The sequence below is a fragment of the Schistocerca piceifrons genome, chromosome 4, assembly GCF_021461385.2.
Source record: "Schistocerca piceifrons isolate TAMUIC-IGC-003096 chromosome 4, iqSchPice1.1, whole genome shotgun sequence".
NCBI lineage: Eukaryota > Metazoa > Arthropoda > Insecta > Orthoptera > Acrididae > Schistocerca > Schistocerca piceifrons.
In genome coordinates this window covers 413,201,673-413,226,772 of record NC_060141.1, presented here as the reverse complement: position 1 = coordinate 413,226,772, position 25,100 = coordinate 413,201,673, and the positions used below count along the sequence as shown (strand labels likewise).

The 25,100-nt window shown below is 39.1% G+C and overlaps 1 protein-coding gene across 1 annotated transcript in view; it reads left to right on the top strand.

Annotated features, from left to right (window-relative positions):
• Positions 1–25,100, top strand: part of LOC124795139 (U2 small nuclear ribonucleoprotein auxiliary factor 35 kDa subunit-related protein 2) — a 49,853-nt gene that overhangs the window by 4,592 nt on the left and 20,161 nt on the right. Inside the window, exons 3-8 of the mRNA XM_047259017.1 lie at positions 2,517–2,722; positions 4,746–4,841; positions 10,552–10,590; positions 11,680–11,792; positions 21,387–21,530; positions 21,641–21,867. Of these exons, the coding sequence (XP_047114973.1) occupies positions 2,517–2,722; positions 4,746–4,841; positions 10,552–10,590; positions 11,680–11,792; positions 21,387–21,530; positions 21,641–21,867 (825 nt within the window). The remainder of the gene's footprint in view (positions 1–2,516; positions 2,723–4,745; positions 4,842–10,551; positions 10,591–11,679; positions 11,793–21,386; positions 21,531–21,640; positions 21,868–25,100) is intronic.

The following is a 25,100-nucleotide window of genomic DNA, read 5'->3' as shown; positions in this document are numbered from 1 at the left end:
CCGTATTAATGAAGCAAATGAGCCCTTCCTTCCTGTCCCCAATCATACTACTTCAAATGTTGTATACAAAGAAGCTTTAAAAGTCAAAAGTAAATTCCAGGCATATAAAGTCTCAAACACAGCTTTAAGTAAATAGTTGTGCTATGCCAGGTTTCTTACCTAGTAGACAGTAAGCACTTTTTTTTATTTCAAGAGATTGAACAACATTTTTGTACCAAATTTTAATTTGTAGTGAATATTCATATTTGTGAAAGTACACACCAATGACAGAATAAAAATCAGAAGTCTTAATTTCGAGCTTCAACCCCCCCCCCCCCCTTCGGAAGGTCACAGTAGCAGACACACTTTTTTTTTCCTCCCCTCTCTCTCTCTCTCTCTCTCTCTCTCTCTCTCTCTCTCTCTCTCTCTCTCTCTCTCTCTTACAGATCAAACACTACTTTTACTTATTTCAGGTTATTGCTTGGCTACACATATGTTATGCACATATCTTTTTCAGCTCCTTTATTACCTTTAGAGGAGGTCGTGTCGTAAGGTTGTCTCCTTTGAGAGTTCCCTAGTATGTACGAGGGATACTCAAAAAGTAAGTTCCGATCGGTCAAGAAATGGAAACCACTGTGAAAATCTAATAAAGCTTTGCACATATGTGTTCGACAGTGTCCCTAGTATGCCTGTCGATTACATCACTTCGCTCTTTTCAGTTCTGAGCGCATGGTGAGCACATAAAGATGCGTAGAAAATAGTGTCTCCCTCTCCAAGATGAGGTCCTCATGAGAGATTTAGCCTGATGTTATGCAGCCCACATTGCAGAACTGTCATACAGTTCCTACTTCGTGACAGTTCTCGGTTGGGGCATTGAAAATGCTCCTGCAGCGTTTTCGATGGGAAGTGTTTGATCACCCGCACTACAGCCCGTAATTGGCTCCCTTTGTGTTTCATCCCTGCTCACATTAACTACTGGCTATGAAGACAACATTTTCGCACAGACGACGAGCTACAGTTGAGCGTAGAGAATTGGCAGGGAAGCACAGGCAGCTGCCTTCTATGACAAGGATATTGGAAAGTTGGTACAATGCTATGACAGATGTCTATGTCAGAGTGGTGACTATGTAGAGCAGTGGCTGGAAGCTGTAGCTAACTGTTGCAGATAAAATATTTCTGATTTTCAAAGTGGTTTCCACTTCGCGATCAATCGGAACTTACTTTCCGAATAGCCCTCGTATGACCTGTGATGCTAAAGTGGGGAGGGAGGGAGGGGTGGTCAGAGAGAGAGAAATTGGCTGTTTTGTGATTCACAAAGGGACAAACCATTACATGATGCTCTGCCATATTTGTGGAATGAAACTAGAACAAAATGAAGATGGAAAAGCAGAACATAAGAAAATAAAGTAACTGTGGAAAATGACAACAGCAACAAATCAAAGTGTCATAGATTTTAGGATAGCAAGATACAGAGCTAAAATTTTATAACTTTGGATTTCAGAAAAGCTTCACTAGAAGCAGGAGACCTATGATTCTACTAATCAAACAAGGCTTATATGTTGGATAAGACTTACATGTGCAAAATAATAGTTCACCATTCTATTAGACTTCATCTGCTGTAATAGCTGACTCATATTCGTGTGGGCAACAGTCAAATTCCTGTTCAGCCATCCAGATTTAGATTTTCTGTGATTTTCCTTAACAAATCCCAAGATGGTTCCTTTGAGAAGGTATATGGACAGTTTAAAATCCAGGATGGAATGTAACAATATTATGAGAAGGAAAGTTGCTACTCACCATATAGCGGAGATGCTGAGTCACAGATAGGTACAACAAAAAGACTCTCACAATTAAAGCTTTTGGCCATTGGACTTCGTCAGCAATACACACACACTCACTCACTCACTCACTCACTCACTCTCTCTCTCTCTCTCTCTCTCTCTCTCTCTCTCTCTCTCTCTCTCGCAAACGCATCTCGGTAAGTACCAACCAACTTTCCTTCTCTTAATATATTGTTATATCCTTTTCTTAATATATTGCTATATGGACGGTTTCCTTCCTCATCCTTCCCGAGTCTGAACTTGTGCTCGATCTGTAATGACCTCATTGTTGATGGGGTGTTAAACCCTAATATTCCTTCCTTTATGTGCTGATTATCATATTTTATCCTGCAAAATCTGTGAAGTTGCTGAATCTGTAGTTACTTGACATAGAGGACATAAAACATGTTTCGTCTTGCATATGATCAAAGCATGATACTGTGCAACACATGACCTAAAATTTGCTGTTAGGGCACTGCCAACATTTCATGGCAGAAATTGTATGCTCATGTTTAGCTTTCTGATAAGAGAACTTGATTGATTACCTTAATTGTATAGTCTTTATACAACAGACGTCAAACAAAAAGAGAATTTAATGATATTTGTGTAAAAAGTGAAAAATGCTGTAGTGATAATTGCTTCAGTAAGTGTGCATTGCATTGAAATAGCCTTAAATTTCATTGTTATTGACATTACCAACCCATCAATCAATTTCAGAGCAAGAAGAAAGGGAGAAATCCCCCAGGTATCAGGCATGGAAAGCGTCTCAGGAAGAACTAGAAAAATTCCAGGAAGAGGAAGAAGCCCGTTTGCACCAAGAAAGGCACAAAAAGTGGGAAGAAGATGAAGCAATGGCACAAAAATTGTGGCAGGAAAGACAGGAACACCTTGCAAGAGTTAAAAAAGAGAAAGAACAGCAAGAGGTAATGTGATCTGCCAGCAAATATCTTATTTTCTAGTTTATGCGGGATGAAAGATGGGTTTTGTGCTCCCCCTCATCCCTCCTCTCCTCTCATCTCCTCTCCTGTCCTCTCCCAGGTCCTCTCTCACCCTCACCTCCATTACAGCAGTAAAGTAGTTCAACAAAAGCTTGAAACATGTGCAATTTTCATATGCTTAAGTTTACCTGGGTGTGCCACTCACTATTCACCTACAATAATGTCATTCCTCATTTTTCTTCTTATCCAGGAATTTCTCTTATTGAAATGCAGTGTAATATTTTGAAGAAATGAATGCACTGCATTTACCAATTTGTGTGACTTTTTTATTTTTTTTATTTATTTTATTTTATTTTTATTGTTTGCATCCCTGATTGGAGTAGAAGCTATTGCACATTGTAACACACTCTTGAAATATTTCATAACAAGAATGATGACAATGCTGTTCTTTTTTGACCATTCACAGTTATCACTTGACTCAAATTAGGCTGGTTATTTATAGTTATGTGTACAGGATAGTCACAGAACCAATAAACTGTGAATAACAGTAACAACACTCAATAACCATTCAAATTATCGTAAAAATTATAGCACTTAGGATACTTAGTGCAGGGAGCACCAGTTAACCTTCTGCATAAATAAATGTAACGCATTTTACAAAAACAGGCAGAAGGACTCATTATTGTTCAGTTGCATGATTGGTGAACAGCCATTTGAAGCAGCAATAAGCATGGAATATCTGGGGAGTATGCATCTCGAGTGTCCTAAAGCAGGACAATTATGCAACATTAGTTACATGAAACTCAGTTGCCAAAATGACATTCAGTGGATTAATCGTAGAGAAATGAAAGTTTTGGTGGATTAATCCTACAGAAATGAAAGTTTTGGCTTACAATACCTTTTTTTTTTAACCTATTCTTAAGTATTGTTTGTGAGATGAGGAACTAGAGGAGATAGAGAAGGTACAAAGAAGACCACATTTTGTCATGTGTTTGTTTCGTAAACATAAAAGCATCCGGTCGCAGGTTCGAATCCTGCCTCGGGCATGGATGTGTGTGATGTCCTTAGGTTAGTTAGGTTTAAGTAGTTCTAAGTTCTAGGGGACTGATGACCAAAGTAGTTAAGTCCCATAGTGCTCAGAGCCATTTGAACCATGGAGATGCCCATCAAAATCCAATGGCACACACCAATGGAGAGGTGATAGTGCATCATGAAGAGATTTACTGCTAAAGTCTGAGAATGTAGATTCAAGGAAGAGTCATGAAGTATTGTTTCATACAATATTAATATTTCATGCATGGGAGTTTGTTGAGTTTGTAACTCACTTTTCCACTCCTAGTCCCATCTAGTTGCATCGTGCAAACTGGACACATCAGTTTGTCCAGTATCATCTGCTGCCTGTCGAAAAATGTTATAAATTTCAGTGTTCCTAGCTGGACCTTCCAGGGCCTTTGTGCAAGCAGGTACTGCTGAGCGGCCATTGAGAATGGATGCATCAAGTAGCATTGAGACTCTGCAACTAGCATTCGTTTGTATTGGCCAGCCCAGGGCCGCAGCTCGCGAACACATTTCGCAGTTTGTTATATTATGGAATGAACATATTTTTATATAATAGGTTGTTTTCCGTTTTATCATTGGAGTGGAAATGAGGAGGGAACAATGAGTCCTTGTGCACTATGTCCTCAAACTCAAATATACTAATGCAGGACCAGAGGCTTATAAGTGAATTGCATACAAGATGAAATAGACGTATATGCTTCTTTAATGCATAAGAGTAAAAGATAAATGTGGACTTTATAGTCAAAGTTAAACAATGGAAAATCCAGTTTGGAATAGCAACAATATGAATTAGGATAGATTGCTAATAACGACATAGAGGAGGCATCGTGTAGTAAGCAGTAGACTTTTGGATATGAATCAGTTAGTCTTTATGTTATTATCAAAGTATCTATAATCAGCTTATCATAAAACAAGAACAACTTCAAACTTATTAAAAGTGTTTTTTTAGCTCCTTATTCGGCAGGAGTGGGAAGAGCAGCAAAGAAAAGAACATGAAGCTGAAGAGGCTGAAAGAAAACTTAAGGAAGAAAAACAGCGTAAACAGGTAAATTATATTTCCATCAGTAGAAGTAAATAAAACTATTACATGACATAAAAACATTCAGTGAATGTAAGAAAACCTTGTGTTTTACAGATGAAAAATTGGGGCAAAAGTCTTGTCTTGTAGTTGGTTAAATATAGTGTTCACGGTAAAGCAACTGTGTTTCTATTAATGATGAGCCATGCATTACTCTCCTATTCAACCCCTTATTCACCATACTTCCTGCAAAACCTTGTTAGGTTGTAGTTTGGTGTATTATGTTCTTTCCTAGTTTATTCTCTGTGTGAAAGCTGAAAAATATGACCAGGAGTGCGTAAAATCAAGATATATATACAAGATACAAAGAACATACAAATTTAAGTGAAAGCAGCCTCTCCACATTTAGTGCGCATCTTCACAAAAATCATTACACTTCATCTTCATTTTCTTGTGCTTTCATTCCACTTTGACCCAGAGTCAGCATGGCTATTAGTGGATGTAGCATGGATTCCCTTCCTGTCACCACCCTGTTATGCCCTCTCCCCTCAGGACAGAATGTGTATACTCCATCTGTCTTCATGCAGTGTTATTCATCTAAAAGTTGGCAAAGGCGTTCTAAATGTTTGAGAATTACATAACTGAGGTTTGACTTGGGTACTGGCCTGGTCCTAGTGGGATGGGGGAAACCACCTAAAAACCACATCTAGGCTGACAGGCACACTGACCCTTGTTGTTAACCTACTGGGTGGATTCGATCCAGGGCTGGCGCACCTCCCCATTGTGGAAGCTACGCCTTAACACACACTGCTATCTGGGTGGTTTGACACTCTACAAGAGACATCTATGCCAGTCTTCCAATTGTCATAGAGCTGAAAAAAGAAGTTACATGAACATCTTAGAGGAAATCGAAATCAACACGTCTGGCAAAAAATCCATATAACATTTTAAACAAACAGACAGAACTTAGAAATAAAAAATTATTATTGAGGACCTTTGACAATTGTTGTTTTTTTCAATGAAAGGTAGGCCTAATTCAGAACAGAAAACAAACGATTTCCATCAAAGATGTAAATTAAATGACAAACGATATCTCTATTACGTAAATTGATATTGTAACAGTCATGCACAAATATTACAAAAAAAGTAGGTCATAATTGAAGAATAACATATAAGATCTTGTAACACAAGCAAAAATTATACACACAACCAAATAATACTGATAATAGCTCAACTGTATGTAGGTACCATTTGGGAATGACCCATCAGTCAAAACTGGTAGTGGGAAATAAATACAACCGTATACATTCCATACAATTTTTTTAGGCTGCGAACAGCATACACAAGAAATATTCACCAAATGTGGGAGTTTTAAAACTCCATCTGAGTGGTAGGGAACATTCAGGAAGGCAACTTGGTGTTCAAAAAAGCCTTGGATATCTTATATAGGAAGAAATGTATAATCATTAGGACATCAATAGTCTCTCAACAGATTCTGACCAGGGATCCTCCTTGCAGATATAGGGTGCACCACTGTTGCGATCAACCACAGTGATTACTTTGCAGATGGTCTCCACTTTCAAGCCTAACTGCAGGGATTTCATGCCTGAAATTCAGTATGACCCTTAGCGTATTTCCTAATCCCTGGAAGCTTCCTAGAACCATTCATGTGGTTCTGTCTTCCTTCTTTTATTTGTTTCCAAAAATTAATGACCCTAACACCACATTTTAGCTTTCTTAGTCAACAATCATCGCCACCTAATTATCCACAGCTTAAATCAAACATAAATGTTAAGAACCACTTCTTTCATGGCTTGTCTACAATTCTTATCCCATTATTATCTTGAGTTTTATCTGTCGCTGACAGTGCGACATCCCGATGCATTAATATCTGCCATACTGATTGCAATGCTAAAGCTGTCTTCTCCCATCATTTTGATAATTCCAAACCTGCCATCTCATTATTTATAAATACAACACACCATATCATCCCTCACACCTACAGCTTTGCAGGGAAGATATACAAACAGATTTGTGACATGTTCATAGGCACTTGCTTTGTACCCACATACGCAAATTTGTGTATGGACTCCCTAGAAAGGTCTTCTTAGTCACGTTCGATACCTCAGTTGGTAAAAATGGAATCCTTATCAGACCATTTTGTTGTCCTTCTGCCTCTCTGTCTGTATATCTCACTTTTAAAAAACCTTTTTCTCAGGAACAGGAAGGTGTATCAAGCTGAAATTTATGTCACTTACTAAGGTGTATGGTCCCTTGTCAGTATAATAAATCTTAGCTTCGAGGTTTTTAGTGCTCAAGAGATGTGACCATTTATATCACATTTTTTTAATGCAAAGTCACTCATCAAAACCTATCATGTACTTCCTGTTGGTCTAAAGTCACAAAATTTGGCAAGAAGAAAGATTCCACTGTGCAAGTAAAGGGAAACATCCAGAAGTGTTAATTTATAATTATATTACACGAAAATAAATTGTCATATGTTAACTGACTGCCAGTCTGTCCCTCCATCAGCAAGACCCCTTTTCTCAGAAATTAATCTATGTATCAAGTTGATATTGTGTCGTATATGGAGGTCTGTGGTTCTTTGGTGGTGTAAAAAAAGTTAAGCTTCTAAGTCAATGAACTCAAAATGCATGGTCATTTAATTCATGTATTTTGGTACCCACAAACTCACTCATTAAAACCTACATGGTACTTCCTGTTGACTTGGAAAAATGGAATTTGGCAAGGAGCAAGGTTTCAGAATACAAGTTAAGGAAAAAAAATCTGAAAATTGTTAATTTGTACTCATACCACAGGAAAAAAATATTCCTTTGTCATTTATTATCTGACTTCAAACTTGAAATTAAAATATTCTCGAAAGCCTTGAAATCCCTGGGATCAATATTCTGCAAGTATCGATGTTGATAACAGGCAAAAATTGTTAAGATCCTTAATTTCCAGAATGGATGAACTGCCTATATACACAGTTAATTCTCTACGGGACACTCAGTGTGTGAGTTGTACTCACACCTGGCCTTTTTTTTTTTTTTTTTGTCATTGTTATCTGTACCAGGAGCAAAACAGTCTGTCATCATTTTTTTAGAGTCCAACCCGTTCTCATCTATACATTTCAGCTGATGATCAGCTCAACTAAGCACCTTTCTATGCACAAACCTAGACTTGTCTGATGACTCCTTAAAACTCTCCTCTCATGTTGCACCCACCAACGAGATACACAACCATTTTGATTGCTGCCATCATTTCCCACCAAAAGATCTTTACCATTCAGGCTTGCCATCTGCAGATAATGCAATTGTGCACATTGTGCATTTTGGTTTCACAGCCTTTCAATTATTCCAGCCAGTCAGGGAAAATTGCGACTGGTTTCATAGAGTAGTTCATGTGTCTGCTTATCATAAATTTACTCAACAAATATGACTCTCTTCAGCTCCCCCTACAAATAAAAGACAAAGGGATTTATTTACGATGAACAGAGCCGTACAGGAGGGTTCAGCATCCTAGCCATTTTTCGAGGGGCATGTTATTGAAAGTAGCATGTGCAGAGCTGGACCCCTGTTTGCTCAACCATCACACACATGGCTGTACTTTAGGGACCAGATATAGCTCTTGCTTTACATCAGGAAGTTGTTTGTCAATAGACGATTCATTGGGCTGTTTACTGCCAAGCCTGCTGCAGCCACCACAGCATCTTGGGGAGCAAGCCACACTCATGTGTGGTGCACAGGACATGGTAGACAGCACTGTCAATCTTCCATTGAGAAACAATCTCCTAAGGTAAACCGGGGTCTGTACCTGGTCTGCAAAAGACATCAGTGAGTATGGTGGCCAAATATGCAGGGTCCCAGCCTGCATGTTTTGCAGAATTGTTGGTGAACAGTAGTGTAGAAATTACCTCAGCCTCCATTGTATGTAAGCCAAAAGATCTGTCAGTTTGCAAATGATATTTTCTGAAGCACTAAAGGTATGGAATTCAGCAGGAGTTTGAGTAAGTTTGTCCAAGAAGGATCAAGTGAATGGTCACTGACAAAACCATCTGAAACATTCTCATCAATGACAGTTAATGTGACAGTTCAGACATTAGTAAGGTGTCCTCCAGTACCAGATGGCAGACGTATGAATTGATTATACCATTTCTACCAAAGGTCACTTCATTAGTAAATAGGACTGCTTGACAAAAGTCAAGAATGGTTGTGGCTTGTTGCAGAAAATATTGACAAGATGTCTTTATGAAGGAGAAAAATATACTTGAGAGGTCGAAAATCATGGTAGGTCACTGGATGTGATGTCGCTCATCAAATGCTGAAGCATACGTGGAACGTTTTTTCTTCGTATAGTCCTGATAGAAAAGAGTTCTGGTCACCCCACACTCAAATTGATGGTGATCTGGGTCACAGTAGACCATCAATCATCACATATGACTGTGAGTGCAATGTGTTGTTTATTCGTCAGATTATTGTCGTTGTGTTCTGTGATGGGTTACTCATGTAGGCACAGTTTCCTAGTGGTATAGAGGATCCACAGTGAACACTGTCGATCTCAATAACATGAATACATGTATAATTTCTGCTATTATGTGACCATGCATTTTGCACCAATTATCACCCACATTCCAAGTCAGTTAACGTGTGATGTACTAGCATGTCTGTCTATAACAGATTGTATAAGATAACATGTCTACATTCACACCATACCTTGCATCTAGCTGCAGCATTCATACTCCATACATTGCACATCTGCAAATTGGACATCCATTCCTGAGATTTTTGGCCATTCATTTAACATTTGTAACAATTTTTGCACATGCCACAGACGATAGGGATAGCAGTGGTTTTCACGTAAAATACATAACCAGGCTCTGGACATACACCACGGTGGTAGATCAGTTCCCTAAACCTGTTACTGGATTGTGCTATATGCCTTCTGCAAGCTGTTGTTCCATTTCCAATGTACTAGTTTGAAATGGAAATCGTTTCACAGAAATGCTGATAAAGATATAGAAGTTATTAACTTTCAGTGATACTCTCTGTGGGTATATTGTGCGTAGAAATTCTGTATTGTGTCCTAATATTTCTAGTTCAGTTCACCATCCCATATTGTTTCAAATATCAATAGCCCTTAATGTAGTTCATGCAGCAGACATTGCACAACAAAAATTTGGCATAAGAGAAATGTCATAAAGTCATCTATCAAGCAAAATATGTTTTTCTAGGTTAATATAAATCAACTTGTTTTTATGTGAGTATAGGTTTTACCTGTCAGTCACAGCCACTTACAATTATTATAAACTTGATGACTTTGTGTATTATTTTATTATTGTTGTTGGACCCTTTTCGGAGCAGTGGTAGTTCAACAGAATAACTTCCAATATCTTATCACATGCCCTTCTTTTTCTGTGATAAAAGTCCTGTGTGGAAAGAAGAGGAAAGTTACGTAGTAGTTTCGGTGTTGCAATTTTGTTCAATTACTTTTTCACTATAATTAATGTAAGAGTTCATTTATTTAAGACATGGTCATTCGATATGTAATAAAAAGAACAGTGAGGTGATTGCTGACACTCTGCATGTGTTTTATTTCATTTGCATATATTCTTCCAGAGAAAGATAGAAATTTTTTGTTCTCAGTGTGTTACATTGTTGTAAAAGTAACCTCAAGTTTTATTCATAATTAGTTGTGGAAGGTAAATTAATTTTTATTTCTCATTCTTATGTTTCAGGATGAATTGCTAAAGCAGATTGATGACTTCATAAATAAGGTGAGATGTGCTCCTTGTTTTTGTTGTTATACCAGTAACTTAAATAGTGTAATATTGCCTCCTCCTTTATGTTAGACCACTGAAAAAGTAGATGTCACCTCTCAGCACAATTTAATACATAAAAAATAGAAGGTGTTGAACTAATACACATATGCCAAAACCAAAGATTTACAAGCTTTCAGAACCTTGAATTTCTTCACCTGCAGCAAAGGACTAGAGAAAGGTACACATACAGAAACTGTTGTTATTGCCATATGTGTGTTGATACTTAGCTTGCCCTGTCCTGATAGGTGTTAATTGATGTATGATCCAAAAGTGTCTCTGAATGATCTTTTAAATTTTTAATTTTTTAACATTCTCTGTTGCTCCAACAACACAAATTATATTAAGCACAGATTATTTATTGGTAACTCTCAGAAAGTAGTAGTTCCTGACTCTTCTGGAAATACGCAAAATGACAGCTTCTGTAGCTGGATACTGCATGGACAACACTGTACTCTGGAAATGTTTTGAAATACTCACACTTTAGTGCAGGAGAATACTGCTTATAAATTCAACTGGGCAGGCATTCAGTTGTGAACCATGTGCTTGTGCACCCACATGCCTTTGGTTTGTTCACAGATAACACAACTGTCAGTTGAATTGTGAGCAAAGACTGTACTGAATTAAGTAGGCACTCAGGTAGTATGCCAGCCAAATGTCGACAGTAGGTAACAACAAAGTCTGAATTGCAGTCCAGGAGAAAACCGTGTAAGGCAGGCACATTATCAATAGGTACACTTGAGAGCCTGCTGTAAAAATTGGCTGAATGCGACAAGTAAGACCATGATGGTATGTGGCAGCCCTTGAATCAGCTGGAAATGTGTTGCCATTTGACCTTGCACCAGCAGATGTGGCCTTCCGCACTGTGCGTAGCAACCTCACTGGATTTGTATATAATAATATTGACTGATCCATTAATATGTCTGGTGGGATTACCAGACTTTCCTCCTCCTTTTTATTAGTGAAAGGATTCTGGTTTTGAGAGCTTGAAGTAATGATGTGAATTAGAATTTGTAATTAATTATCTGAAATCTATTTTCTTTTCAGGGAGGAGAAATGCCACAAGCTATAAATGTGTCTACGGAAACCAATCCAGACAAACCTCTATGTCCATTCTTTTCTAAAACTGGTGCCTGCAGATTTGGTGACAGATGTTCCCGGTATGTGATCTCTCTCTCTCTCTCTCTCTCTCTCTCTCTCTCTCTGTGTGTGTGTGTGTGTGTGTGTGTGTGTGTGTGTGTGTGTGTGTGTGTGTGTGCTGGCAGATGTATGTGCAAGCATATTCATGGAAGCTCTTGCATCAAATGTTTCTCAAGACCTGGATTTATTATAGCAAATCTTTACATGTTTCTCTGGGTTCATAATCCATATTGATATGTTGTTCGCTCCACTGTTTTGACTTATTTGTCTTATTTCATCTCTGTTGTACATTTTATATGTTGAAATTTGTTTGCAACTATTTATTGCTATTCTGTACTAATTGATACAGTAGCTGAAGCTAACAGGCTAAGCTTTTCCTCTGAGTCCAACTTATTTCTGGCACATTTTTTAGATGTTGTATATATATTTTTTATTGATAAGCACTTGGGTTGTAATTTTTTGCAGGTTGGACAGGGTATCCTTTACGACTTATTCAAAATTTTACCTCACCATTTATAAGAAAAAAGGAGATGTTTGAGATATCACCTATGTGCAGTGTATTATGAATCATATATTGTTTTAATGTTGAAGAAATGTTGTAACTTTATTGTATTATTATTATCAGTGCTATATTTAGTGTGTGACCAATTACTGCTTCCTTAAGACATAAAGTGAATATTTGTATTCTGAATTCTCCCTTCGCGAACAAGAGCCCAGAGTTAGCTTTAACATGATTGTCAATAGAAATCAGTTGTAAGTGTTAATTATCTTTACTTCCAAAAATATATAAATAACTTAATTAAAAATGAACTGAAAAGTGAATTTGGTGAATTTGTCACTTTGTTCATTGTCTTGCAGTTTACATCTGCCTTAAGTAATCTACTGCATTTGTTATGTAACATCACCCACTTGCATATATCAGTAACAGAAAATGTTGTACTGCATAGAATATCTACATGTGCAACCGTGCATCCTGTGCATAACTGGAAATGATACCATATTCATGAGCTTATATTATCCAGTGTGCAGACTGTTGCAAAACACTTTAAACATAGCATGTTGCAGTTCATTATTTCATAAATAATGAGTCTGCCATTTCTTTTGTCATAAAATTCAAATAACTAGGACAATTTTTTGGTATACATCAGATCCTGCAGTTCAGAAACAGGCAAGTGTAGTTGGCCATTCCCAGATTGTGCTTTACACATGACATCATGTGTGAATCCAAAGGCACCACAAGGTGTTTTAAGGTAACTAATGTAGTAAACAGATCTGGTCAGATATTAATCGGAGAAATCAGTGACTGCAGCTCACTCACATTGTGTGTCACATCATAGATCATGTGGAATTTTTTTGTAATGTATATGTTTCCGTGGTAGCTGTAAAATAATGTATCTACATACTTTAACAATGTTTGAAATTTTTGCTGGCCCCTGATCCGTGTTACCATCTGTTATGTTGCTAAACATGATTCATTTTAGTTATTTTCAGTGTTGCATCAATTGCATCATAGGATTTCCCAGGTCTTGTCGAAGAGATTCTGCCACATCTAGGTATACTTCATGTGTTGCTGATTGTCTTACACAATTCAGAATTTCTTCTGAGCATCAGCATTTCTAATAATCTTGTAGCAGCAATTTCTTATTGTGTCAATATTGCATATTATATCTACTTTTACTTTATTTTTATAGTACCATTTCCATGCTAATGAAACAACTATTACCATTACTGTAAGTGGAGCTCTTACTACCCTTATTAAATTTATTTCAATCAGTCTGCACCATTACTCTTTTTAAAATTTGATCAAATAGTGTTTTTACTTTCTAAATACACGGAAGAGCCAATGAAACTGGTTCACCTGCCTAATATTGTGTAGGGCCCCCACGAGCACACACAAGTGCCACAACGCGACATGGCATGGACTCGACTAATGTCTGAAGTAGTGCTGTAGGGAACTGAAACCATGAGTCCTGTAGGGCTGTCCATAAATCAGTAAGAGTATGACGGTGTGGAGGTCTCTTCTGAACAGCATGTTGCAAGGCATTCCAGATATGGTTAGCAGTGTTCATGTCTGGCGAGTTTGACATGCGAGGTGTCACATTGCCTGTCTGGAATTGCCCAAGTCCGTCGGAATGCACAGTGTACATAAATGGATGCAGGTGATCAGACAGGATGCTTACATACATGTCACTTGTCACAGTCATGTCTAGACATATCAGGGGGCCCGTATCACTCCAACTGCACATGCTCCACACCATTAAAGAGCCTCCACCAGCTTGAACAGTTCCGTGCTGACATGCATGATCCATGGATTCATGAGGTTGTCTCCATACCCGTACACATCCATCTGCTTGATACAATTTGAAACAAGACTCATCTGACCAGGCAACATGTTTCCAGTCATCAACAGTCCAATATCGGTGTTGACAGGGCCAGGCAAGGCATAAAGCTTTGTGTTCTGCAGCCATCAAGGATACATGAGTGAGCCTTAGGCTCTGAAAGCCCATACCGACGATGTTTCGTTGAATGCTTCACACGCTGACACTTGTTGATGGCCCAGCATTGAAATCTGCAGCAATTAGTGAAAGGGTTGCACTGCTATCACATTGACCAATTCTCTTTAGTAGTCACAGGTCCCATTCTTGCAGGATCTTTTTCCAGTCACAGCAATGCCGGAAATTTGATGTTTTACCAGATTCCTGATATTCACGGTACTCTTGTGAAATGGTCGTACATGAAAATTCCCATTTCATCGCTACCTTGGAGATGCTACGTCCCATCGCTCATGCACCAACTATAACAACATATTCAAACTCACTTAAATCTTGATAACCTGCAATTGTAGCTGCAGTAACCAATCTAACAACTGTGCCAGACATTTATTGTCTTATTTAGGTGTTGTCGACCGCTGTGCCCTTTTCTGCTTGTTTACATATCTCTGTTTTTGTGTAGGACTTCAGTGTAGTTTGTTACAAATCCAATTACTCATAAACAATTTCACTTTCTTCCGCATATGCTCCATTGCAGCTATATTGGCAACAGAAAGTATTCCACGGTGAGAAATGCTTCTGATGCCAACATATTTGCATGGCAAAATTCTGTTGTATAAATAATAGCATTTTAATTATTGTGTTATTGACTTCTTGGTTGCAGGGTACATATGCTCCATTTGAGATCAGATTGTCGTCACTAAGATGGAATTTCTCAACATGACAATCTGTATCATTCTAGTTCCTTTGATTTTCTGTGAGTGTGATACAATACTTTTGAAGTACTGGAATTCGGTTTCTGTTGTAGTTGGCTGGATAGTACTTGCATGGTTTAGTGCATGTTTCTTCCAACTTTTGGCCTCACAGTTCTTCACTCGTATTCATTTTCATCTTCAATAGCATCGTCCAACTGAACAGAAAGTGGCGGTGTGTTCCAAGAATGCAGCACCACCCATCCTTTCGTTATATTATGCAGACAGTATTTTTTATTTTTTGCCACATTGTCTCATGGTTAAAAATCTCCTTCATATCCATTGTTGCTGCCCAGTACTATCCAGACCAGCAGAGGACACACTGAGATTGTGGCTCCATTTGCGTCTGTTTCTGCCAGCGTATCTATTTGTTTCTTGTCTTCTGATTCTGTAAGATATTACAAAGGACTGTGACCCAATAGTTGGTGCATCAATTTTCTTGGAGGGTTTATTGTTGTAATGCAAACTTTGCCTGGTGAATGGGAAGAAACTGTAGGTTCACCTTCCTTTTTCAACATTATACCATTGTTTACAAATATAATTAAGAACTGACTTTTTATTTTTGTCTTTGGCCTCTTTTGCTACAAGATTCTGGAGGTCATAATCATTTTCCATCTCCATTGTACACGTTTGATGCTTATGGATTTATTTATCCAGTGGACATGTTTTGATAACAATTTTTAAAAGTCTCAGTATGACTCTAGTATCCACCTGGATAACTGAGCACATTAAAGCACCCACTTCAGGAACACAGGGAGGTGCACTGGCACCGGATTGAATCCTCTCTATGGACAGACAATGAGGGCAGTGTGCTGGCCAGCCCGTACATGGTTTTGTAGGTGGTTTCCACTTCGACTGAGGTTAATGGTGGTTTCCACTTCGACTGAGGTTAATACTGAATTGGTTCTCATGTTCTGCCTCAGATACACTATGCATGAACACTTTGAAACACAGTGTCACATTCGATCGTGCTGTTCATTAGATGTAAACAGAAGACATACACAGATTCCTCCACAGTGGGGGAGTTGGCAGTAGCTTTAGAATGCTTTTGGGAGGGATTACCCCATTGTAATAATACTGTATACAAAATTATGGTTGATTCTCTGTGAAACTGGTGAATTAGCATATCAGTCCCAAATCAGCAATGGCTGTATAAAGGGCAGTGGAAAGGAAGTAAGTGTGCCTCCGAACATATGCCTCTACATACAATGTATGTGGTTATTTGGGACTGTATACTGACAGCTTCACTCTTTGGCACCATTAATGTACTTCTTAAAAACTGTTATAATTTGTTTACGTGTTCTCTCTCCCTTTGCAAGAATCATGTCATCTGCATGTACCACCACATCTTTTATTCTTGTATTATTTTGCATTTTTATGAGGAGTGGATATGATGTCAAATCCCACAACACGGGGTCACATGTGGTTTCTCGTTAATAGCCCATGAAGGACCTTTTGGTTACACATTTATCTGGATAATCCTTAAATAAGTTTCCTCAGTGACCTCCACCTTGTGCTAGTTTTGCACAAATTGCAAATTAAACTTTCTGTTGTATCAACAAGAGCAGGTCATTAAATGTATTAACCTATAACAAATTCACATAACCCTTGTAAAAGGTCATAATTTGATCCCAAGTACAAATATCGTATTTACAACATGAAAAGTCCATATCTTATAACTGAAGCAAAGGTGGAAAACAAAAGATTACAGAAGTTGTTTGGGAAGACACACCAGAAATCCTATTGCGAATCAGAAATGTTTTGTATAGCTTTCTCAATAGTTGATATAATAGAGGGAAACATTACACGCGGGAAAAATATATTTAAAAACAAAGATGATGTGACTTACCATACGAAAGCGCTGGCAGGTTGATAGAAACACAAACAGACACATACATACACACAAAATTCAAGCTTTCGCAACAAACTGTTGCCTTATCAGGAAAGAGGGAAGGAGAGGGAAAGACAAAAGGAAGTGGGTTTTAAGGGAGAGGGTAAGGAGTCATTCCAATCCCGGGAGCGGAAAGATTTACCTTAGGGGGAAAAAAGGACGGGTATACACTCGCGCACACACACACATATCCATCCACACATATACAGACACAAGCAGACATATTTAAAGACAAAGAGTTTGGGCAGAGATGTCAGTCGAGGCGGAAGTGCAGAGGCAAAGATGATGTTGAATGACAGGTGAGGTATGAGTGGCGGCAACTTGAAATTAGCGGAGATTGAGGCCTGGTGGGTAACGGGAAGAGAGGATATATTGAAGAGCAAGTTCCCATCTCCGGAGTTCGGATAGGTTGGTGTTGGTGGGAAGTATCCAGGTATCCAGATAACCCGGACGGTGTAACACTGTGCCAAGATGTGCTGGCCGTGCACCAAGGCATGTTTAGCCACAGGGTGATCCTCATTATCAACAAACACTGTCTGCCTGTGTCCATTCATGCGAATGGACAGTTTGTTGCTGGTCATTCCCACATAGAATGCATCACAGTGCAGGCAGGTCAGTTGGTAAATCATGTGGGTGCTTTCACATGTGGCTCTGCCTTTGATCGTGTACACCTTCCGGGTTACAGGACTGGAGTAGGTGGTGGTGGGAGGGTGCATGGGAAAGGTTTTACACCGGGGGCGGTTACAAGGATAGGAGCCAGAGGGTAGGGAAGGTGGTTTGGGGATTTCATAGGGATGAACTAACAGGTTAAGAAGGTTAGGTGGACGGCGGAAAGACACTCTTGGTGGAGTGGGGAGGATTTCATGAAGGATGGATCTCATTTCAGGGCAGGATTTGAGGAAGTCGTATCCCTGCTGGAGAGTCACATTCAGAGTCTGGTCCAGTCCCGGAAAGTATCCTGTCACAAGTGGGGCACTTTTGTGGTTCTTCTGTGGGGGATTCTGGGTTTGAGGGGATGAGGAAGTGGCTCTGGTTATTTGCTTCGGTACCAGGTTGGGAGGGTAGTTGCGGGATGCGAAAGCTGTTGTCATGTTGTTGGTGTAATGGTTCAGGGATTCCGGACTGGAGCAGATTCGTTTGCCACGAAGACCTAAGCTGTAGGGAAGGGACCGTTTGATGTGGAATGGGTGGCAGCTGTGATAATGGAGGTACTGTTGCTTGTTGGTGGGTTTGATGTGGATGGACGTGTGAAGCTGGCCATTGGACAGGTGGAGGTCAACGTCAAGGAAAGTGGCATAGGATTTGGAGTAGGACCAGGTGAATCTGATGGAACCAAAGGAGTTGAGGTTGGAGAGGAAATTCTGGAGTTCTTCTTCACTGTGAGTCCAGATCATGAAGATGTCATCAATAAATCTGTACCAAACTTTGGGTTGGCAGGCCTGGCTAACCAAGAAGGCTTCCTTTAAGCGACCTATGAATAGGTTGGCATACGAGGGGGCCATCCTGGTACCCATGGCTGTTCCCTTTAGTTGTTGGTTTGTCTGGCCTTCAAAAGTGGAGAAGTTGTGGGTCAGGATGAAGCTGGCTAAGGTGATGAGGAAAGAGGTTTTAGGTAGGGTGGCAGGTGATCGGCGTGAAAGGAAATGCTCCATCGCAGCGAGGCCCTGGACGTGCGGAATATTTGTGTATAAGGAAGTGGCATCAATGGTTACAAGGATGGTTTCCGGGGGTAACACATTGGGTAAGGATTCCAGGCGTTCGAGGAAGTGGTTGGTGTCTTTGATGAAGGATGGGAGACTGCATGTAATGGGTTGAAGGTGTTGATCTACGTAGGCAGAGATACATTCTGTGGGGGCTTGGTAACCAGCTACAATGGGGCGGCCGGGATGATTGGGTTTGTGGATTTTAGGAAGAAGGTAAAAGGTAGGGGTGCGGGGTGTCGGTGGGGTCAGGAGGTTGATGGAGTCAGGTGAAAGGTTTTGCAGGGGGCCTAAGGTTCTGAGGATTCCTTGAAGCTCCGCCTGGACATCGGGAATGGGGTTACCTTGGCAAACTTTGTATGTGGTGTTGTCTGAAAGCTGACGCAGTCCCTCAGCCGCATATTCCCGACGATCAAGTACCACGGTCGTGGAACCCTTGTCTGCCGGAAGAATGACGATGGATCGGTCAGCCTTCAGATCACGGATAGCCTGGGCTTCAGCAATGGTGATGTTGGGAGTAGGATTAAGGTTTTTTACGAAGGATTGAGATGCAAGGCTGGAAGTCAGAAATTTCTGGAAGGTTTGGAGAGGGTGATTTTGAGGAAGAGGAGGTGGGTCCCGCTGTGACGGAGGACGGAACTGTTCCAGGCAGGGTTCAATTTGGATGGTGTCTTGGGGAGTTGGATCATTAGGAGTAGGATTAGGATCATTTTTCTTCATGACAAAGTGATATTTCCAGCAGAGAGTACGAGTGTAGGAGAGTAAATCTTTGACAAGGGCTGTTAGGTTGAATCTGGGAGTGGGGCTGAAGGTGAGGCCTTTAAATAGGGCAGAGGTTTCGGATTGGGAGAGAGGTTTGGAGGAAAGGTTAACTACTGAATTAGGGTGTTGTGGTTCCAGATTGTGTTGATTGGAATTTTGAGGTTTTGGAGGGAGTGGAGCTGGAAGTGGGAGATTGAGTAGATGGGAGAGACTGGGTTTGTGTGCAATGAGAGGAGGTTGAGGTTTGCTGGAAAGGTTGTGAAGGGTGAGTGAGTAGCCTTTCTGGAGGTGGGAAACCAGGAGATTGGATAGTTTTTTGAGGTGGAGGGTGGCATGCTGTTCTAATTTACGGTTGGCCTGTAGGAGGATGCTCTGAACAGCCGGTGTGGATGTGGGAGAGGAAAGATTAAGGACTTTTATTAAGGATAGGAGTTGACGGGTGTGTTCATTGACTGAGTAGATGTGTAGGTGAAGGATTAGGTGGGTGAGGGCAATGAATTGTTCAGTTTGGAACTGGTATAGGGACTGATGGAAAGAAGGGTTGCAGCCAGAGATGGGAACTTTAAGTGTGAGGCCTTTGGGGGTAATGCCAAATGTCAGACAAGCCTGAGAAAATAGAATATGGGAGCGTAATCTGGCTAGGGCGAAGGCATGTTTGCGGAGGGAATGTAAATAAAACTTTATGGGGTCGTTGTGGGGGTGTTGTGAGGGTGACATGGTATTAGAAGGTGGAAAGTGTATCATGAGGAAATGAAAATGAAAATAAAAATATATGGGGAGGGATAAAGGTGGACTGGATAGTAACTGGAGATCTGCTGTGAAAAAAGGCGAAAAGGTGTTGGTTACAGCTGGGCTATGTTGGACTTGGGTTGGTAGACAACGATGTGCACAAAGGTTAGGTGGTTGCGTTGCCGCCAAAACACGTTAGAGGATGGAGAAATTCGGGAAAATTTCGAAAAAACTGCGTGTAATATATTAAAAGGAGTGGTTTTGTGGTGGCAGATTATGAAAATGAGGCTAACAATTGTCTGACGAAGAAATAGTGACATTAAAACCTGTGGGAAGCGGCTAAAAATCATCAGTGGTGTGGGAAGGTAAGTCTTTCCGCTCCCGGGATTGGAATGACTCCTTACCCTCTCCCTTAAAACCCACTTCCTTTCGTCTTTCCCTCTCCTTCCCTCTTTCCTGATGAGGCAACAGTTTGTTGCGAAAGCTTGAATTTTGTGTGTATGTATGTGTCTGTTTGTGTTTCTATCGACCTGCCAGCGCTTTCGTATGGTAAGTCACATCATCTTTGTTTTTAAATATATTTCTCAATAGTTGCACACACAAATTTACATGAGAATTTAAATTTCTGGAAATCTCAATGGAAAAAATATTATCATGACATGCTCACCATAAATTATGTTCTTATTTATAAACTGGTAGATGTACTATTTTAAGTTGGATAAGTGCTGCTTACTAATTTCAAATATCATTTACTTTGAAAATGTTTTTTTAAAACCTAGAAAGTTCTGCAATAGTTGAAGCATAACAATTTCTATCATATTTCAGACTGACAGGCCTTACAGCATTTCTCTTCTGGGTGTATTTTGGCATTAAAAGAGTGAGCAACATTAGATTGACTCCAGTGCTGACTTTATGTCTCCAAAGAAGGAGAGTGCTTGATATATGAAAGTGTATCCATTTTGTGGATTATCGTTTCAGAATGGAAGCTATATCCTTTACCAAATAAAATAAAAACATTTCTATTAGCAGAATCAGTTATTTCGATTAGGTATAACTGTGTGAAAGAAGCATGAGAAATTTTTGGATTCTTATAATGTAAAGTTTTGAGCGATACAGGAAAATAGATGTATCACAGTTTTTTCCTTGATGTTTCCCAGATTCAACCAAATTTGCATGTTAGTTCTTCTTGAACGTGGATCTCAAGGCAGGTGGAAGACTTGTACAACTTACTTTTAATACCATGACAGTTAATCTTATCTCATGTGTGCTATTATTAACTGCTTTTCCTTAGAAATCATCCAAGGCCAGGAATAAGCAAAGTTCTGTTGATTCCAAACTTTTACTCACATTTTGGAATGGATCAGTCAATGGCAGATGAATATGATACAGATGTTCTTTTGGAATATGAGGACAGTGAAACTTACCAGCACTTCAAGTAAGTATTTATCAGGTTTGGCTGAAACCTATGTAGATTTTTTCATTTTAAGCACATATTTACTAACACTTTATTTAACATTCATTATTATATTAATTCTGATATTTCAGAGATTTTTACGAAGATGTTCTGCCTGAATTTGAAATTTTTGGTCCAGTGGTGCAATTTAAAGTATGTTGCAACTTTGAGTCACACCTCAGAGGAAATGTTTACATAGAATATGCAAATATCAGACATGCCGTTGCAGCATTTCAGAAATTTCATGGTCGATGGTATGGTGGAAGACAGCTTAATGTGGAATTTACTTGTGTATCCTCTTGGAAATCAGCTCTTTGTGGTAAGCTGGATAAATGATACTTGAATCAGTTAAAATATATTGTGTACTATTTAATATTTATTCTTAGAGAAATTGTGGTAACAATGGAAACAGTTTTTGCATGTAAATTATTCAAGTTCTTATCTATCAGTAATAAGTGATTTCATATCCAGAAGATTATTTTTATTTGTAATTTTTTGAAATACACACACATACAGAAAGAGAGAGAGAGAGAGAGAAAAAGTGACTGTATTGACTGCATAGCAATACTTAATTTGAAAATGCACTATTTTCACTTCAACCACATAAAGTGGGTGGCTGGACCATAGTTTTTTTTGCAGCTCATCCTTTCAGATTTTGTATGGTTTTCCTTATTGTAATAACTTACAAAATATTCCAAAATCACTAGGGGTAAGATAGATACTGCCTACAGGAAATTTAAAGAGACCTGTAGAGAAAAGAGAACCACTTGCGTGAATATCAAGAGCTCAGATGGAAAACCACTTCTAAGCAAAGAAGGGAAGGCAGAAAGGTGAAGGAGTAGATAGAGGGTCTATATAATGGCAGTGAACGTGAGGGCAATATTATGGAAATGGAAGAGGAGATAGATGAAGATGAAATGGGAGATATGATACTGCTGAAGAATTTGACAGAGCGCCTAAGTCGAAACAGGACCCCGGGAGTAGACAACATTCCATTAGAACTACTGATAGCCTTGGGGGAGCCAGCCCTGACAAAACTCTGCCATCTGGTGATCAAGATGTATGAGACAGGTGAAATACCCTCAGACTTCAAGAAGAGTATAATAATCCAATCCCAAAGAAAGCAGGTGTTGACAGGTGTGAAAATTACCGAACTATTAGTTTAATAAGTCACGGCTGCAAAATACTAACACGAATTCTTTACACACGGATGGAAAAACTGATAAAAGCCAACCTCGGGGAAGATCAGTTTGGATTCTGTAGAAATGTTGGAACACGTGAGGCAATACTGATCCTACAAATTATCTTAGAAGATAGATTTAGGGAAGGCAAACCTACGTTTCTAGCATTTGTAGACTTTAGAGAAAGCTTTTGACAATGTTGACTGGAATACTCTCTTCAAATTCTGAAGGTGGTAGGGGTCAAATACAGGGAGTGAAAGGCTATTTACAATTTGTACAGAAACCAAATGGCAGTTATAAGAGTCGAGGGGCATGAAAGGGAAGCAGTGGTTGGGAAGGGAGTGAGACAGGGTTGTAGCCTATCCCTGATGTTATTCAGTCTGTATATTGAGCGAGCAGTAAAGGAAACAAAAGAAAAATTTGGAGTAGGAATTAAAATTAATGGAGAAGAAATAAAAATTTTGAGGTTTGCCGATGATGTTATCATTCTGTCGGAGACAGCAAAGAACCTGAAAGAGCAATTGAACGGAATGCACAGTGTCTTTAAAGGAGGATATAAGATGAACATCAGCAAAAGCAAATCGATGATAATGGAATGTAGTCGAATTAAATCAGGTGATGCTGAGGGAATTAGATTAGGAAATGAGACAACTAAAGTAGTAAATGAGTTTTGCTATTTGGGAAGCAAAATAACTGATGATGGCCGAAGTAGGGAGGATGTAAAATGTAGACTGGCAATGGCAAGGAAAATGTTTGTGAAGAAAAGAAATTTGTTGACATCCAGTATAGACTTCAGTGTCACGAAGTCTTTTTTTTTTTATTTTTTTTTTATTTTTTTTTTATTTTTTAAGTATTTGTATGGAGTGTAGCCATGTATGGAAGTGAAACATGGATGATAAATAGTTCACACAAGAAGAGAATAGAAACTTCCGAAATGTGGTGCTACAGAAGAATGCTGAAGATTAGATGGGTAGATCATGTAACTAATGAGGAGGTACTGAACAGAATTGGAGAGAAGAGAAATTTGTGGCATAACTTGACTAGAAGAAGGGATCGGTTGGTAGAACATATTCTGAGGGATCACCAATTTAGTATTGGAGGGCAGTGTGGAGGGTAAAAATTGTAAAGGGAGACCAAGAGACGAATACACTAAGCAGATTCAGAAGGATGTACATTGCAGTAGTTATTTGGAGATGAAGAAGGATATAGTGGCATGGAGAGCTGCATTAAACCAGTCTCTGGACTGAAGAACACAACAACAACAACAGTAAAATACTTTCATATTTGAAACTTTGATACATTTATGTTTGATTTGGTGAAATTCACATTTCTATTGACCATATTCCCTAAAGTTTCACAACTTATTTTTGTGAAGAAAAGAGATACGTATTTAACTTAAATATCATTTTAATTTTTTTCATTCATCTTTTTAGTGCGATCAAAATTTAAAATTATTTATTAAGTAATAATATCACAGAAGATTTGATTGTGACAAAATATGACAAAAAACTGTATTGAATATAAGAAAAATTGTCATTAGCTTTAAGTTTGATGTGAATCTAATGCTTCATGAATCATAATAGAGAAGACACACCATTATCATGCTGGAATATTGTAACCAGTTTATGTAGGCATTTGCGGGAAAGAATCCTTCGTTTTATTCTGAATTTTTGCTTGTGAGGTAACTTATTATTTTTCGTGTTGACAGAGCTTTTTTTAAATACAAATTGTTCAGATCAGTTCATATATTTGCTGTTATCTGTTTCTGAGACCTTCATGGTGAATTCATAATACCTTAGACCGGGGAATGCCTAGTCCCACACCTTCAGATCTGTCCTCCAGGGGGTAAGACCTGTCGATGTTTCCCATTGTCACCATTGGAGGGAAGATGAAGAAAACAATGAGAGGGGTTATCTTGAGATAATTCCTGGTGATAATGTGTTGGCTCCCGCGCAATCTGTATCCATTAATCTGCCAGTTTTGACAAGCTTAGTGATGAACTGACATTGGATTCTCTGTCATAATCAACTAAAAATGGGGACGGGAGGTTAGGGTTTACCATCCCTTCGACACTGAGGTCATTGGAAATATTGCACAAGCTAAGATGGGAAGGAAATCAGCCATGTGTGCTCCTGGTATCATCCCAGTGTTTGCCTTAAGTAATCCAGGGAAAGCACAGAAAACGTAAATCTGGATAGCCAAATGGAGATATGAACTACTGTTTCAGATGCAAGTCCAAATCTTGCCAATACTATATCTCAGTCAGTTCCATCATACACATCAGTTCAGATTTCTATGAATTAAGAATTCAATCATTTTTGTCAGTGCCACACTCGACTATAAACTGAATCATGAAACTGTAGTAAGGGAA